Source organism: Melospiza melodia, chromosome 4 (genome assembly GCF_035770615.1).
Source record: "Melospiza melodia melodia isolate bMelMel2 chromosome 4, bMelMel2.pri, whole genome shotgun sequence".
Taxonomy (NCBI): Eukaryota; Metazoa; Chordata; class Aves; order Passeriformes; family Passerellidae; genus Melospiza; species Melospiza melodia.
The window spans coordinates 21,246,917-21,262,691 of NC_086197.1; the positions used below are offsets into that span (position 1 = coordinate 21,246,917).

At 42.5% G+C, this 15,775-nt stretch overlaps 1 protein-coding gene across 4 annotated transcripts in view; it reads left to right on the forward strand.

Moving 5' to 3' along the window:
• STK38L (serine/threonine kinase 38 like) overlaps positions 1 to 15,775 on the forward strand; it is a 46,278-nt gene that overhangs the window by 24,386 nt on the left and 6,117 nt on the right. For 2 of the 4 annotated variants that reach the window (XM_063154189.1, XM_063154190.1), the window contains exons 2-12: positions 3,252 to 3,396; positions 5,149 to 5,200; positions 6,477 to 6,599; positions 7,155 to 7,238; positions 8,905 to 9,028; positions 9,570 to 9,724; positions 10,586 to 10,688; positions 11,297 to 11,358; positions 12,877 to 12,994; positions 13,168 to 13,291; positions 15,585 to 15,680. In XM_063154189.1, coding sequence (XP_063010259.1) covers positions 3,263 to 3,396; positions 5,149 to 5,200; positions 6,477 to 6,599; positions 7,155 to 7,238; positions 8,905 to 9,028; positions 9,570 to 9,724; positions 10,586 to 10,688; positions 11,297 to 11,358; positions 12,877 to 12,994; positions 13,168 to 13,291; positions 15,585 to 15,680 — 1,175 coding nt within the window. In that variant the 5' untranslated portion in view covers positions 3,252 to 3,262. Of the gene's footprint in view, positions 1 to 520; positions 673 to 3,251; positions 3,397 to 5,148; positions 5,201 to 6,476; positions 6,600 to 7,154; positions 7,239 to 8,904; positions 9,029 to 9,569; positions 9,725 to 10,585; positions 10,689 to 11,296; positions 11,359 to 12,876; positions 12,995 to 13,167; positions 13,292 to 15,584; positions 15,681 to 15,775 lie in introns of those variants that run through there. The other 2 variants (XM_063154187.1, XM_063154188.1) reach the window with 2 other exon arrangements.

Genomic DNA, 15,775 nt, shown 5'->3' on the forward strand with positions numbered 1-15,775 from the left:
TTCCAGCCATGCCTGCAGGAGGCACGGGCTCATTTCCTGGGCCAGGCAGCACATATGGCATCCCTGCTCCTGGCAGCTCGGAGCCCTGGTCCCGCGGGCTCAGCGCCTCCTGTCCATTGCAGCCCTTTGATGTCTTTCTTCCTCACACTTGGGGATGTTCCAGGCCCTTCAGAAAGATCCCTGTCAGCCAGAGGAGTTCTGGCTAAATGTGGCCAGCTGGTTAAATATGATATTCTTCATGGTCCAGGGAGCCTAAAGTAATTCCAGTGATGCTGCAGGAGTGGAATGGTTCCATTATGGAGGTGGCATGGATTTGGGTGAACTATTAGGCTTGTGAGGGCATTTCCAAGAATCATGGGTGGCACCTTTTCAAAGCATTCCCGTTAATGTGGTGAGGTCAGTACAAGTAGTATGCTGTCAATAAAAGGTCCTGTTTTGGAGCTCCTTCCTTCCCGCCCCCATCCCTCTGCATCATTTGTTTTTAAAGGTCATGCTTAAGCACTGTACTTGGTGACTCCCAGCTGAATATTTTGTCTGGGATGTGGATTTGTGCTGTGTTTGGGGGCTCGTTAGTGGAAGCAGAGACGGGAGGAGAAAGGAAAAAGGCTGAAGAGGTTTTCTCGGCTGTGAGTTTGCACAGAATTCTGTGCAATATCTCGTGCCTCCTGCCAGGTCTGTGCTCTTTTTCATTTACTTTGGGGATTCTGGAGAGCTTAAGGCGTCTGCTGGTTTTACAAATATTTTCTTTGTGGTGGTTGTGCGCTGGTTTTCTCCCCACAGTGGCAGAGCTAACTGGGGACACTTATTTGTCTTTCCCTCCTGTGAAGCATATGAGGGTCAGTCCCACTGTTGATAGTGTGGGGTGCCAGTGCTGGGATTGGGAAATCTTTTTACAAGTTTAATAAAACCCAGTGACTTGGATTTGCTCTCTGGCAGTGCCTGCATTTGTGAGTGTAGAGCATGGGCAAAACAAATGAAGAGGAAATCAAGTTGCAGTGTTGTTTTATCCTACCAGGAATACAAGACGTGCAAAGGAGAAATATCCGGTGTGAGAGTGTGCCTGCTATACCTTAAGTAAAGGTTAATCCATTTCAAGCCTGGCTTAATGCTGCTCTATCCTGATGTTCCAAAATTATCAGAAGGCAGGTTTTTACTCCATTAGGTCATTTCTTGAAATAACTTAATCACAGATGCCGGTGTGTGGTCAGCTGTGGCTCTGTTTGATTTGCTCTTATCAACTGATTTGTATTTATCTTTTCCCACCTATTGAGGGAAAAAGTGTAAAATTGTACAATAAACACAACAGGGAGACCAGTGCTAAGTTCTCCTGGCTTTTGGAGACGTGTCCAGCATGGGGGATGTTTCTGTGTGAAGAACAGAACTGCCTAATTTTTAGTAAACACTGCTAGGAATTGACAGATCTCATCTTTCTTCAGTAGAAAACTGAAGGGAATAAAAGATTGATTAAAAATAGAAATATTGGCATCACTTTGAAGCAGCTGTAGTGCTATTAAAACCTCTTTGTGCCTTTATGAAGAGATATTTTTATTCTCAGAATTCTGGTGTCTTGTGCACTTCAAAATAAACAGCTAAAATAATACCCACATGATGCCATAAAATGCCTTTATTTGTGACACAGCAGCTGCATTTCTGGCAACAAATATCCTATTGTCACATCAGATCCCATGAAAAATCCACAGGAAAAAATCCCACCCTCTCACAGTGCAGCAGGCAGAATCCAAACAAAGAGCCAGGAGCAGAGTTCAGGGATCCTCCTGCCCCAGTGTGGACGTGCAAGTTCTCTTCTGTATGAACCCCTAATCAGTTCACCTTCAAAGCCATTAGGATCTGCTTAAATTAAGCCTAATTTGGGATTTGTCTTCTGCTCAATCCTCTGGGGAAACGGAAGGATTAAATAAATAATAAAAAGGAAGCCAAGTGCCTGAAGGGAGCCCACGGGGAAGATGGAGAGAGACTCTTGACAAGGGCCTGGAGTGACAGGACAAGGGGCAGTGGCTTCACACTGACAGAGAGCAGGGTTAGATTGGATTTGAGGAAGAAATTGTTCCCTGTGAGGGTGGTGAGACCCTGGCACAGGTTGCCCAGAGAAACTGTGGCTGCCCCTGGATCCCTGGCCATGTCCAAGCCCAGAAGGAGCTCTGGATAAGCTGGAAGAGTGGAAGGTGTCCCTGCCCATGGCAGGGGGGTGGAGAGCAAGGTGTTTGAGGTCACTTCCAACCAAGGCCATTCCATGGTTCTGTGTGCAGAAGACAGGTGATGTACACATGGTGCTGTGTACTTCTGTGTAATTTTCCAAAACTAACTTCCAAAACAACCTGACCAAATGGGAGTGGGGCTGAGATGCCTCTTTTCATGCTTTTCTTCCATGAAGCTCTCCTGAAGTGCCTCAGCTCACTTCCAGGTACAGCATGAATCTTAGGACAAACTGTGCTGGTTCTTTGGTTTTTAATCTCCCCTGGCTTTCCCGGATCAGCTGCAGGGCATTCAGAGCTTCCCTGAGGTGTCTTTTTCCAGCATTAAAAAGTGTTCCAGTACATCCAAGTTCCTTGGGTTCAGGATAAAAGCTCTCAAGGAGAGCAGCCTTTCTTCTTTCTGCTTTCTTTCTTCTTTCTTCCCAGTTTTTAGGTGTCCAGTGGCCATGTGCCTTAAGCCATAAGTACCACCTGGCCACGTGTAACTTTATGGAGCAGTTTTAAAATTCAAATATATTCAATGGTTATCTTTATCCTTGAAATAACTTCTCTGGACTGGGGTTAGGCTTTTTTTCCATTTGCTGTCTCGTTTTATTCCACCCTTTTTTTTTTTAGCATCTAGAATTTTTGGAGTCTGAAATTGTCACAGAGCTGTGACAAGTCCAGCTCTGGGAGCTGCCTGATCCTTCTCTCTCCTACCCTTTTTCCTCCCCCAGGCAGGGCCCAGGTCTGCCAGAGGGACATTGTCCTTATTTGTGAACAAGCACAGCTGGGTCAGCTGCCCAGAGCGTGCAGTGCTCTTTGCTATGATTCACTCTTTGTTTTGCCAACATGTTGTTATTTTTTAGAGTGGGTAGCACATCCTCCTGCTATCTTGGGATAATTTTAGAAGGCAGCTTTTAATAGTTTCTTATATCTAAAGAGCAGTGCCTTTACTGCGAATTCTGGAGTGCCTAAGAACTTGGAGAGTGGAGAAGAGGAATATATATTTTATTTTTCTTTTTGAAGTGAGTAATGATTTGACCTGCTCTGTTTCAGTACATGTTACCATGGCGATGACTGCAGGGACTACAACATCCTTTCCCATGAGTAACCACACCCGGGAGAGAGTGACGGTGGCCAAACTCACACTGGAGAACTTCTACAGCAACCTGATTATACAGCATGAGGAGAGGGAAACCAGGTACTGCCTCTGCTTCCCCTCACCCCTCTGCAGCTTTTCTTGCTGTTTGTTCAAGGGTATTTCAGTCCCCGGGGATGGGGCAGCTCTGGGACGTTCTTCTGTATGTGGTGGCAGGGAGTGAATTCCTAGAGGGGGCAGGCTGTCTTTGGGGGGACCTGTGAACATCCCTGGATCACTGTCACTGAGTGGCCAAGGAGCTCCACTTCTGATGTTTTCGTGCAATTCACCTCCTCATCAGTGGAAACTACTCTGTGCAGGGTGTTATTTTGGAGTAATATGTGAGGTTTCTCTTTCTGTGTGAGGTTGGGGACCTCTGATTCATCTGCAGGTGCCCAGGGAATGAACTCTGCAGAGCTGCTGAGGGGTGGGAGCTTGGTTTGGGGTAAGGCAGCTGCTTGTGGTGTCTGTTCCTGCTCTGCACCATGGAGCTCATGCCAAGACTCCCAAACCCTGCAGGAGGGAGTGTGTAGGAGACAGGGAACAGGGCTGAGAGGTGTTTGATGGGATGATGGGGTAAGGAAAGGAGGCAAAGAGCTGGTGTGGAAATAAGTTGCAGCAAAGAAATAAGGGGTTGATGATGGACGGTTTGAGAGACTCTCAGGTAGGCAGGAAGACTTTTGGGGATAATGTAATCCCAGTCTGTAAATTCTGTTTGGGTGGTGCTGCCTGGTACTCCTTGCATGGGAGTGTGGGATGGTCATCCCCACTCAGCTTCTCCCAGCAGTGCCCAGTCCTGTCTCTGAGGTGTGAAGTGCCACTTGAATTAGGTGTCAAAGCACCAAGTGTTTGGCTTAATGAATCTTGTGTTTGGATTGTCATTAGTGTGTGAAATTATCATTCCTCTGGTAATATGTTTTTAATTGAAGGGTTTTCAGTCAAGCAGCAGGGTTTCTCTCTTCATCATATTTAGTCATTATTCCATGTAATGGAGTTGCTTCTAGTTAGGAGAATAGACTGTCTATCAAGGGCCTGTAATTTAGAGGATCCTGCTGTACTTCCCAAAGTGCAGAGAGGCACCAGCAGCCTGGCTCCAAGCCTTTGAATTCTTACCTGCTGCAGGGGGTAACCAGCCTTCAGAAAGCTGCAACCTGGCAGCTGTAAAGGAGCATCCTGTGGGTGGACAGAAAGGGGTGCTGCAGCTCCATTGCCATGTGCTGACCCTCTGCCACCTGTGGGGTATTCCCTGGCTTTGCTCCCCTCTCAGAGCCTCCCAGCCTGGCATGGCACTGGGGGAAGGCTTGGAGCTGTGAGCCCTGGCCTGGGCAGGATGCTGGGGTGAGAGGATGGTGCATCCAGGGGGTAGAGTTTAGTTGCATGGGAAGAAAGGGGGCAGGACCAGGGGGAGTCATCACACAAAGGGGATGGAAGCTGGAGCAGGCTGGCATGTGGGAGATGGAGCTGAGATAGAAATGGTGAAAAAACCAATTTTTATTCTGGTTTGTAATTCTAATTGATAAAAACAGCCTTAATTCAACAAGATACAATCACTCTAATAACATACTTTTTCATATAGGTTTAATGCCTGATTCTGCAAGTATATAACCATGTGCTTAAATTTGCTTCTACATTTTCCTCAGCTTTGTTCACAAATGAGTAACTGGGTGGAGTGGGGCTGTCTGCCTGCAAATTTCCATCTGAGACAAACTCTTCAGAGTTTGGAGTATGTGAAGCAAAGGTGTTGACTTGCTGTGGTGTTATGTTTGGTTTTAATAAATAATAAAAGGTGCAATCCCCTGGTTTTCTCCTTGGCAGGCAGAAGAAGCTGGAAGTGGCTATGGAAGAGGAAGGCCTTGCAGATGAGGAGGTAAATGCTGCTTAAGTAACCTAACAAACTGCTTTGCTTTTGTCCCACTGCTTCAGATGGGCATTTGAAGAGCTCACAGAAACATCAGCTAGCATGACAAAAGGTTTTATTTTGCACATCAGTATTGCCCCTTTAATAACCTGTTTATGTTAGGGAAGTTGGGAATATGCTTGACTGATACTTGCAATAGCTATCCAAGGCTTTTCATGCTACCTGCAGTTCTTATGAGACATGGCCACAGCAAGTAGCTAGCAAGCTTTGCAAAGATTAAAATTGTTTGCTGTTATATTTGGCAAGAAAAAATAAGTGGGTAGAAAGCAAAATGCTGAACCATTTTTTCTTGATTAAAAAAATTAACCATCACACCTTTGCTCCTTTTGGATACAGATGAGGAGGGATCTCAATCTGGTTGCCACCTCTGAGAACTTTAGTCAATGAGTTGCTTTTCTGAGGTCCATTACACCATGTCTGCCTTCAGGATAGGCTGGGAAATAAGTAGGAAGAGTGTGTCAGCCCTTCTGGAGTTTTTGTGGCTGCTATAACTCCTGAGAAGTGGGAATATGAGTGTGGGTGTGTATTGCCATCTTGTGGCTTTAAAGGATGCTGTAATCCCAGCACAGTCTGGCAGGTACCTGATCCCGGGACCTCCTTAGCAGACTCTGAGCTCTCAGCATCTTTGGGTGCAGCATTTGTCTTCTCTTGGGGTGAATCCCAGTGACATTTTCATCAGACAAAATAGATGATGGCATTTAGACAGATTTTTTTTTCAGAATTGAGCGCTTGCCTGCCATAAACCAAGTGGATTTTGTTGTAGATGTGTAACCAGGGCCTCTGCTGCTTGCTAAGCTCCTTGTTGCCTGTCATCACTTGGGATACAAGTTTCAGCTTTTATTGGTCCTTCACTCTGCCCAAAATGAAGAGTCCTTGCCTCAGGCAGTGACTTTGGCCTTGGAACTGATACACTTTGTTTGGACCAATATGATAGTTTTTCTTCATTATTTTTTTTTAATAACTAAGTAATAAAATTAAAGCACCACCAAGTAATAAAATTAAAACACCACCCCCCACCAACCAAAAAAAGGTGGGAAACCATGCCTGAGGCTTCCATAGAACAGACCATACTCAAGGACTATACTTTGAGAAATTCAGAAAGAAGTGTAGAAGGAGAAGTTTTTCTCCTGTTGGGATTCCAGAGAACAGCTTCCCAGGAAGGGAGGGTGCACATCTTGACTCTTTGTTGCCAGCTGACTGACAGGTTGCTGTGCTGTGTCCTCAGAAAAAGCTGCGCCGGTCACAGCACGCTCGCAAGGAAACCGAGTTCCTGCGGCTCAAGAGGACCAGGCTCGGCTTGGATGACTTCGAGTCTTTGAAAGTCATAGGAAGAGGAGCATTTGGGGAGGTTTGTAGCATTCTTGCTTGAACAGGAGATTAAAATGGGATTGACCACTGTAATGAAACATTCTAATTACAATTTGATGAATTGTTTTATTGCAGAATGGCAGCAATTTGTGTCATTCTCCAAGTGTGAGAATTCTGGTGATTAATCACATGCATTGATTTCCCAAGGCTTTTGGAAAGACACTTGGTTTCCCATGGCTTCCCACACTGATGTTGCCTTCATGGCCCTCTGCAGTTATGGATTTGCAATGGCATAGCCCCTCTTGATAAACCTCCTTTCTGCCCTGTGTCACATCAGTTATTTCTCCTGAATTTTAACCTACACAGTTTGTTACTTGGAATTCACTGTGCCTGCTGACTTTTCCTAAAACAAAAACTGTTTCTCATTCCTGTTAGTGTTGTACATGGTGCAGAATAATTCCCTTTTCAATATTTAACATATTTAAATGTTTTTTTAAATATTTAACAAGAGAACTTTTCCATGGCTGTCAGTTGGGAGCCTTCCAGTGGATTTTTGAGGCAGAGGAGACTGACTGGGTTCTCTCTCTTGGTAAAGGTCCGCCTCGTTCAGAAGAAGGATACAGGTCACATTTATGCAATGAAGATACTGAGAAAAGCAGATATGCTGGAGAAAGAGCAGGTTTGTCATCTCTAAGTCCCCTAAATTTCAAACTTACCCTTTCCAGAAAATCTTTTCCACCTTTGAAAGCCCCTACAATGGTCTGGCAGTCCGAAGAGTCTGTGCTGTTCCTACCACAGCACAAAAGCAGCAGAGGTTAGGAAATGAGGTCATGCAGCTGCATTTAAAAATTACTTCTTTACAACTGATTTGGAATAGTCACAAAGATTTTATTTTTCTCCCCTTATCAAGGGGAGAAAAATAAAATCTTTGTGACTGCATTTCAAGGAAAATACTTCTGGAAAAATTTTACTGCATTTCAAGGAAAATATTTCTCGAAAAATAATCCTGTGCCAAATTAAAAATGGAGGTATTTGATGTTTTTTTTAAAGAAAACCAGCAGAAATCACATTGTTCATCAACATTGTCTTCTTTGGGTTTGCTTTATAGTTGGGTTAATCTTGTTGGGGGTTTGTTTGTTTTGATTTTGTTAGTTTGGTTGGTTATTACTTTTACTTTCTAGCTAACAATTCCCTGTGAGGACACATCAAATACTTTAGCACCACAAAGCAAAGAAATTAAGGGTGGGTATCTCAGGAGATAAGAGGGCTTTTGTCATACTAGTCCAAACCTTACCCATCATTGGCACATCATTTCCCTGCAGCAGTGGTACTTTTTTTTTCCTGGCACAGATTATTTTGTCTCCTGCAGCCCATGCCCTGAATTTAGGGAAGCAGAGGAGCAGCAGGGTGTGCAGAGCAGCCAGATTTTGTGTGGTGCTGCCCCCATTTCAGAACCTGATGTGGAAAGGAGTCTGAGCTCATGTTCTACATTCAGTTTGAAACAGTGATCTTCCCTGGCCAGTGTTTATCTGCTGGAATTTTCATTGCCTGCCTTGCTCTGTGGAGAGACAACAGAGGACAAATGTAAAAAAAAAGAAATCTTGTAGTATTTTTCCCCCTGAGTCTGGTAGCACTGGGAGAAATCCTGGCTATTTTTAGGCAAAGTTTTCCTGTTGTATTTTAGAGCTGCATTAAAGAGTTGAGGGTGGAAAAAAGTACTTTCTAATGAGACTAAATAAAGGCAGATAAATCCAGGCTGGAGTATCTCCTGCAGAGGGAGAACCTTTGCCCCATGCAACCCTGTGACAGGATTCATGTGAAGATGTTCCTCAGCAGCAGAACTGGGGAACAGATGCAGGAGACTGTTTGCTGCTTTTCTTACAGCTGTCAAGAAATATTTTTCCATGCAAATGTCTTTAATTTTTCCTCCAAGATGACGGTATGTTGTAGTGAAAACACACACTCCTTCTCCTATCTCCATTATTCTTAATTTCCATCAAATTATGGGATAGCAGCTTTCCCTGTATTTTCCAAAACCTTAGCTGGAACTGGAATACCCTGAGCAAGGTCAGATATTCCTCAACTCACTTGTACTTTTTCCACCAGCTTTTTCAGTTCTTTCTAACAAACAGAACCAGTTTAACAAGCTGTGCTTTGTGTTTCTAGAGAAACCCCAGGATCTTGTAAAAAATAATGGAAAATATGAGTATGGAAAGAGCTAGAAAAATAGTTCCTTTGCTAAAGGTCATGAAAATGTGCTGTAGGGCTAAGAATGTAATGTGGTGTTCCTTGTTGAAATATTTCAATATTTGCCTAATAATAATAATTTTTTTTTCAAATTTTAGGTGGCCCATATCAGAGCAGAAAGAGATATTTTGGTTGAAGCGGATGGAGCCTGGGTAGTGAAAATGTTTTACAGCTTTCAGGATAAAAGGAACCTTTACCTGATCATGGAGTTTTTACCTGGAGGTAAGCTGGGTGCTGTGGCATCAGGTGCTACAGGTACTTCTTCCTTAGCTTTTGTTGGCAGCTTTATAAAATATTAGGAACAAACATGCTGTATAATTTGTGAAATTAAAAATGTTTGCACTCTTTTAAATGAAGTTTCAGTCATGTGACCATTCCTGATTTTTAGGGGAAGGAAAAAGGTTGAAGGGATATTAAATAGACTTGAATTAAATAATTTTTTTAGTAGAAATTTCTGCTTTTTACAACTGAAGCTATTAACAGTAAAAACAAACCAGAAAAAAAGCCCTTGTTCAAACAGTTTGTGCAATAAATTTAACATGTGTAAAAATCCACTGTATTTTCTTGGGCTGTTCAATTAAAATTCCTGTTTAGGATTTTCAACTAAAAAAGTAAGTTGGGTTTGTAGGTCCTTGCAGTAATAGTATGATTAGTAACTATAAGGCCAGTTACAAGGTTAAATTTGGATTCTACTGGGGTTTCTTATAGTTTTGTGATTTAAAATGTTCTGATCCCTAAGCTGTATTTTCTTCTCTTTGATGAGGTGACATGATGACCTTACTGATGAAGAAGGACACTTTATCAGAGGAAGAGACCCAGTTTTACATTTCTGAGACAGTGTTGGCCATCGATGCCATTCACCAGTTGGGATTTATCCACAGGGACATCAAGCCAGACAATCTCCTGCTGGATGCCAAGGCATGTACTGGTGCTTCCAAGATCCCAGGCTGCACATCACTGGGAGCCACTGGTGCCACCCCAGGGATTTCAGCTGGCTGGAGGGAAGGCTGGGAATGCCCAGTGTGTTTTCTCTGGAGAACACCAATATGTTTAAACAAAGCCAAATCTTACTCAGAAGCCTTTTAACCATTTTAAGACAAGGCTTTTAAGGAAAAAACCCACTCAGGGTGGCCAGATGCTGATATTCATGCACATTAAAAGGTGCAGCATTCCTTTCATGCATCTTGAAGTAGCTGTGGACAATTCAGACAATGCTACATGTTCAGTTCCTACAGTTACATTTATTTCATCACCCACTCAGCTGTGGAAACTCCCTCAGTTAGACTGACCATTCTGGCCATGAAATGCACCCTGTCAGCATCACCAGATCATGGAATTATCTAGGTTGGAGAAGATCTTTAAGATGATGGAGGCCAGGCATTACCCCAGCATGCACAGGTCTGTCAGGTTTGATGGGTTCTATCAGCACTGATGTCTGGGAATCTGATTAAAGCCAAGGTTACTATCAAAACAAAGGAAAGGAATTTTGTCCTGGAGGCTTGCTCAGTCACAGTGGTATCCAGTTCAAAACAAAACCAGGCAAAGTAGCTGCCCTCAACTGTTGGGAAATTGTAGATTTGACCATTCCTGGGGGGCCATAGCCTGTTGGAGAGAAAACAGACCCTTCCAGTATACCAAGGTTCAGTCTTTGCTTCCCTGCTTGTCCTGGGCCAGTCCATCATGGCCTGAGAGGGCATGTGCAGTGATTAAAACTCTTTTTCCCCCCAAACACTACCTATATAAATAATGGTTTTGTATTCTCTGATTATGTGTTTTCAGGGTCATGTAAAGCTGTCTGATTTTGGGCTCTGCACAGGTTTAAAGAAAGCCCACAGAACAGAGTTCTACAGGAACCTCACACACAACCCACCAAGTGACTTCTGTGAGTATGAGCTGTCCTAGTTGAACATGTAAATGGTTTTGAGCTGCAGCTGTACATTGTACCTGTGTTTCTGCTGGGATAAGCAAGATGGAGCAGGCTGATTGTATTTAATTGGAAAACTGGAAATGCTTGTTCCCTGGGTCATGGGAGCATTTCACAGGCAAGAAATGATGATTTCTGCAGTGGTCATGTATTTTTGCACATTCATACACAGATATGAATACACATAATGTAATGTATCTATATTGTCATGTATTTTTCATTATGTTAGTGAAGTTACAGAACTGCTCTTTCAGGAGGGACATGGGTTCCATGTGCCAAAGGACTGCAGTCAGTGACAGTCTCATGAAACTTTTCAGAAGCTGATCTAAAAATGTTAACAAGTTCTAATTTAGAATTGCTGATATGTGTCCTACTTACATGAGTTTCAGCTGTGCATTGGACAGTAATTATTCTCATGTTCCCATTTTCAGTCACAATCAAGCATTTGTTTTTAGACTAGGGTTCTAAATATCCAAGATAGTTACTTAAAACTGGAGCCCTATAAATCTTTCTTCTCTTAATTCTCACAAATACACTTGTTATTTAATAACTACTTTGCAAATTAGCATTTCAGAATATGAACTCAAAGAGGAAAGCAGAAACATGGAAGAAGAACAGGCGACAGCTGGTGAGTTAATTAATGTATAATTCTTGGTTTGCTTTTAAACTAGTTAGAGGAAGTGTTAAATTAAAACTCAGTGCTAATGCTCTTGGTTTTTACAACCTGCAAGATCCTCATATGTGGCTCTCTACAAGCTCCCAAAGTCACAAATAACTCAAAAGAAGGGGATCCAGGTTGGAATAGCAAGGCCCTGCTCCTCTCTGTGCCTTTGTTTGCCTTGTGAGCATCCAGCCCAGGCCCTCAGGTGTCCTCAGCCCCGTGGCCAAGCTGTGTCTGGGCTCTCTGCAGCACTGCCTGCTGTGGATCCATGGGTCTGATTCCTGCAGCTCAGTCACAAGCAGGTGTGTGGCTGCAGAATTCCTTTCCAGAGAGCTCTGGGGAATTCCCATTCTGCTGAAAGGGAATGTGGTGGAAAGGCTGTGGGAGGGTGTTGGTGCTGGAGTGCTCCAGCCTGGATTTGTGGTGAGGAGTGGTCAGTAATGGGGGGACTTGTGGCCAAAACTGAACCAAAGCAAAGTGTCTATCAGCCATTCAGACTTCCATCCCTGCCCATGATTTTCACCAAAAAAACCCCAACTCTCAAATTTTGGGACCATTTATTTTTCCACACCCCTTTAAAAAAAGTGACCTACTGCAGTATTCCCTAAAAGCTTTTGGGTGGTCTCTTCTTTCCTCATGAGGCAAAATGAGATTACATTGCAGCCACCATGCTGCCTCATGGGGCTGTATTTCACAGCCTTATTCCAGCCTGGAATTAGATCCCTGAAAAGAATTTATCTCAAGTCCAGTAAAGGCTGATGTGGCAGAACTGTGTTGTGAGGAGCAGTCCCACAGAGACAATAAAAGGACAAAATGACAACTTGCATCAACACTGTTGGGAAAGGAGCCACGTTTTCAGTTTTCCATTGGTTCAATCCTAAATATCTCAGGTCTGTTCAATTAAACAAAGGGTTTCTTTATGGTCAGACAAATTAATGTGAAATATTTTTGTGGTAAAACTGCTTTTGGGGGACTTTTTTGTTCTTTAAGTTTGTTGGGTTTTGGGTTTTTTGTGTTTTTTGTTGGATTTTGGGTTTTTTTCTCTCCCTCCTGTCTCACGGAGGATTTTTCATCAGTAAAGAGAAATTCCCAATATATGGCTTGTGTATCATGAGTGCCACAGTTGGGAATCTACCACTGATTATGCCTTTAAAAATAAACAAAGACCACAACAATAGAACTTCTTGGGTATTTTTATAATGCAGCTACCTGAAACTTAAGCTAAGATGACCTTCTGATATTGCAGTTGCAATATTCTATGATTTAATCTCATTAAAGAGGATAATTTCCATTTATTTTTGAGGTTCTCTGTGTTTATTAATAAAAAAGAATAATATTCTTGGGACTTGAGTTCCTGTGAATTCTCAAATAAAGCATTTTGTTCACCCAAAGAACAAGATCCTGTATGTAAATCCCCAGGAAAAGGAATTGCAAAGTGTAAAACCACAGTATTTCTCTTTTAAAGAGATGATTCCTTTTTTCCAGGCATATTCTACTGTGGGAACCCCAGACTATATTGCTCCAGAAGTGTTTATGCAGACTGGCTACAACAAGCTGTGTGACTGGTGGTCCTTGGGAGTGATTATGTATGAAATGCTAATAGGTATGTTAAAAACCCCAACTTAAGAGTTGTTCAAAGGTAACAGGGTCCATTTGTTCAGAAGAGAAAACCTCTGGCTATTACTTGTTATGTTTGGGAGCCCCAGTGACAAAAGCAGAGGCCCAGGTCACTGCTCTCCTGGAAGAAATTTAATAATTTTTTATTTGTTTGTGCAGGGTATCCACCTTTCTGCTCAGAAACACCACAAGAGACTTACAGGAAAGTTATGAACTGGAAAGAAACATTGGTATTTCCTCCAGAGGTGCCCATTTCAGAGAAAGCAAAGGATTTAATTCTAAGGTCAGTGAGAAAAACCCAATTCTGGCCTCTTGCCCAGCCAGGGTCATCTTCCATCAGGGTAAATTCCTGTTGTGTGTAAAGGAAGCTTTATGCTGGAGGAAAGGCTGGTTTCTTCTGTCACCATCCCTGATGGATTTTTTAAGTCTTTTTCTCTTTGCCACTTGTTTAACATAAAGGAATAAGCTGGAATGATCTTGATTTGTCCCATGGTATAAGGAGAAACAGAGCAGACCAAAAGTAAAGTGATCAACACAGAATTTTTTTCTTCTCTGAGGTAGCAAGAAAATAACTACTCATCAGCATTTAATGCACTGAATAGAAATCTTGGGATGTTTTGGATTGACTCACTTCTTTCAAAATCCCAGTTTTTAGTTTGCATTGAGGTTTTTGTGAAGGTTTTGGTGACAAGGTCAGGCAGAAATGACCCTCTTGTAAAATTTTACAGAAATGACCTGATTTAACAGAAATTACCCTCTTGTCCTTGGGAGGGTTTGAGAGGCACATTGTTTTTGGGTTTAATACTTACTCCTTTTTTTCCTTTTCAAAGCTAATGCTATAGCCTTATATAATTTTGTTACAGGCAAAAAGGGGAATGTACTTGACAAAACTAGAATTTATAATTAGTTCCAGCAGTGCTCCAGTAACCTACAAAAACATTACAAATACAAGAAACAGTTATCCTGCATCCAGCTAGTGATACTAACAGCTCAAATAATTGAATTGTCACCAATCCTCATGAGTAAGTCTGGTCAAACAGTTAATATTGCATTTTCAGTATCTATTTCTCTGCTGTTCTGCTCAACCTTCCTTGTCAACATCCCAAGGTCTCTGCTGAACAGAGTAGAGCATTACTGCTGAGGATTTCTTCCTCCTCGATCCTGGCTGTGTTTGGGGAATTTTTAGGGATTTCAGTGTATTTGTTAGCATGTCTTGCTCATGCACCTACTTACACAATGACTACTTTAATTTATCAGTTTGCCTCCACAAGGAGGAGGGTTAAAATTGGGGTAGAACTTCTTAGTTATAGGTAATCTATTAAAATGAGGTCAAAACAGGTTGGACAGCAACCACCTGGGCATTTTGGGTTCTTTGTCCATTACACTTGGACAAGTTAGGCAATGTGTGTTCTAGCTTAAAGGGAGATGCAGATAAAGCTAAAGGGTTATGGACAGAGATAAATCCAAACTAAAACAAGCTCAAGTTCAGACAAAGCCTGACAAATCCTGTGGCTGAGTGTTGTTACAGGTTTGAGGTCTGTTGTTAGTCCTTGGCACCACCCAGCCTGCCAGGCTGCAATACAAATACAGGGAGGTTTTCTTCCCCACTGACACCCAACTACAAGAAAAAGAACTTTAATTTATAGCTGGATAAGTTTGTAGCCTAACCTGCTGTGCTGCATATGCAGAAAATGGAGAAAATGGCTGTGATTTAATGAATTCCTAGGCAAATGCTGGTGTTCCCATCTCCTGGATGAGGTACTTGAAAGGCTTTTCCAGTCTAGAGGAGAAGAGTCAGCCTCTGCTGCTCCCTGGAACAAATCCCTGAGGTCACTGAGTTGCTGTCAGAGAGCTTCCACCTCCCTATTTTCCTTCTTTGGGATTTTAGGCTTTTCCTTCTGGCCTGCTGGAGCAGGTAACAGTCCCCATCCCACCAATCCTCTGTCTCCAATTTCACCTTTTACTTCCTGCTATTTCATGGCTACTTCTGATAAACTGACAATTTCTTGTGGGGTCTGAGCTGAGGTTATGCAGCAGGGCTGTATCAGAAACAGGCCCTGGGTCTTTGCACCACCTGCACCTCTGAGGAGAGGGAAGTGGGAGAACAGGGACATGGCATGCTTGGAATAGGCTGGCCCACTGGGATTCCAAAATACAACATCAGAGAGCAGTCCTGATTTATTAAGTATATTTATTCTTCTTAGTTTGACTTTGAAACATGGATGTTTAAATAGTTGAGAACATGCCAGGGCAGTTCTCAGCAGTAGTGATTTGAGCCTCCATTCCAAACTGATCCTACAGGACCAGAACATGCAGCAATTTTTCACAAACCTGGAAGATGGGGATTCAGCAGTTTAGAAAAGGTGTTAGTTATTGGCATTGTAGCTTTTTGTTGAAGAATTTAACAATGTTCTGCTTCTACTGTTTGCCTTCTCTCCTACATGCAATGGGTTGCTTTGATGTTAACCCAAGTGGTGAAACAATTTGACAGAACTTCTTCAAATTCTTGATACTGGATACTCTTGCTTCTGTGGAATTTATTGTAACATTCCCTTTGTTTTTTTCCCCTTTTCCAGATTTTGTATCGACTCAGAAAACAGAATTGGTAGCAATGGAGTAGAGGAAATAAAAAGTCATCCATTTTTTGAAGGAGTAGACTGGGGACATATCAGGTATGTATATACACACGTTTTACAGGGAGAATAAAAGCCATGAAAGCAAGAAATTCATGTATTGTGATGTCAAGGACAATTATTTCCAATTTATA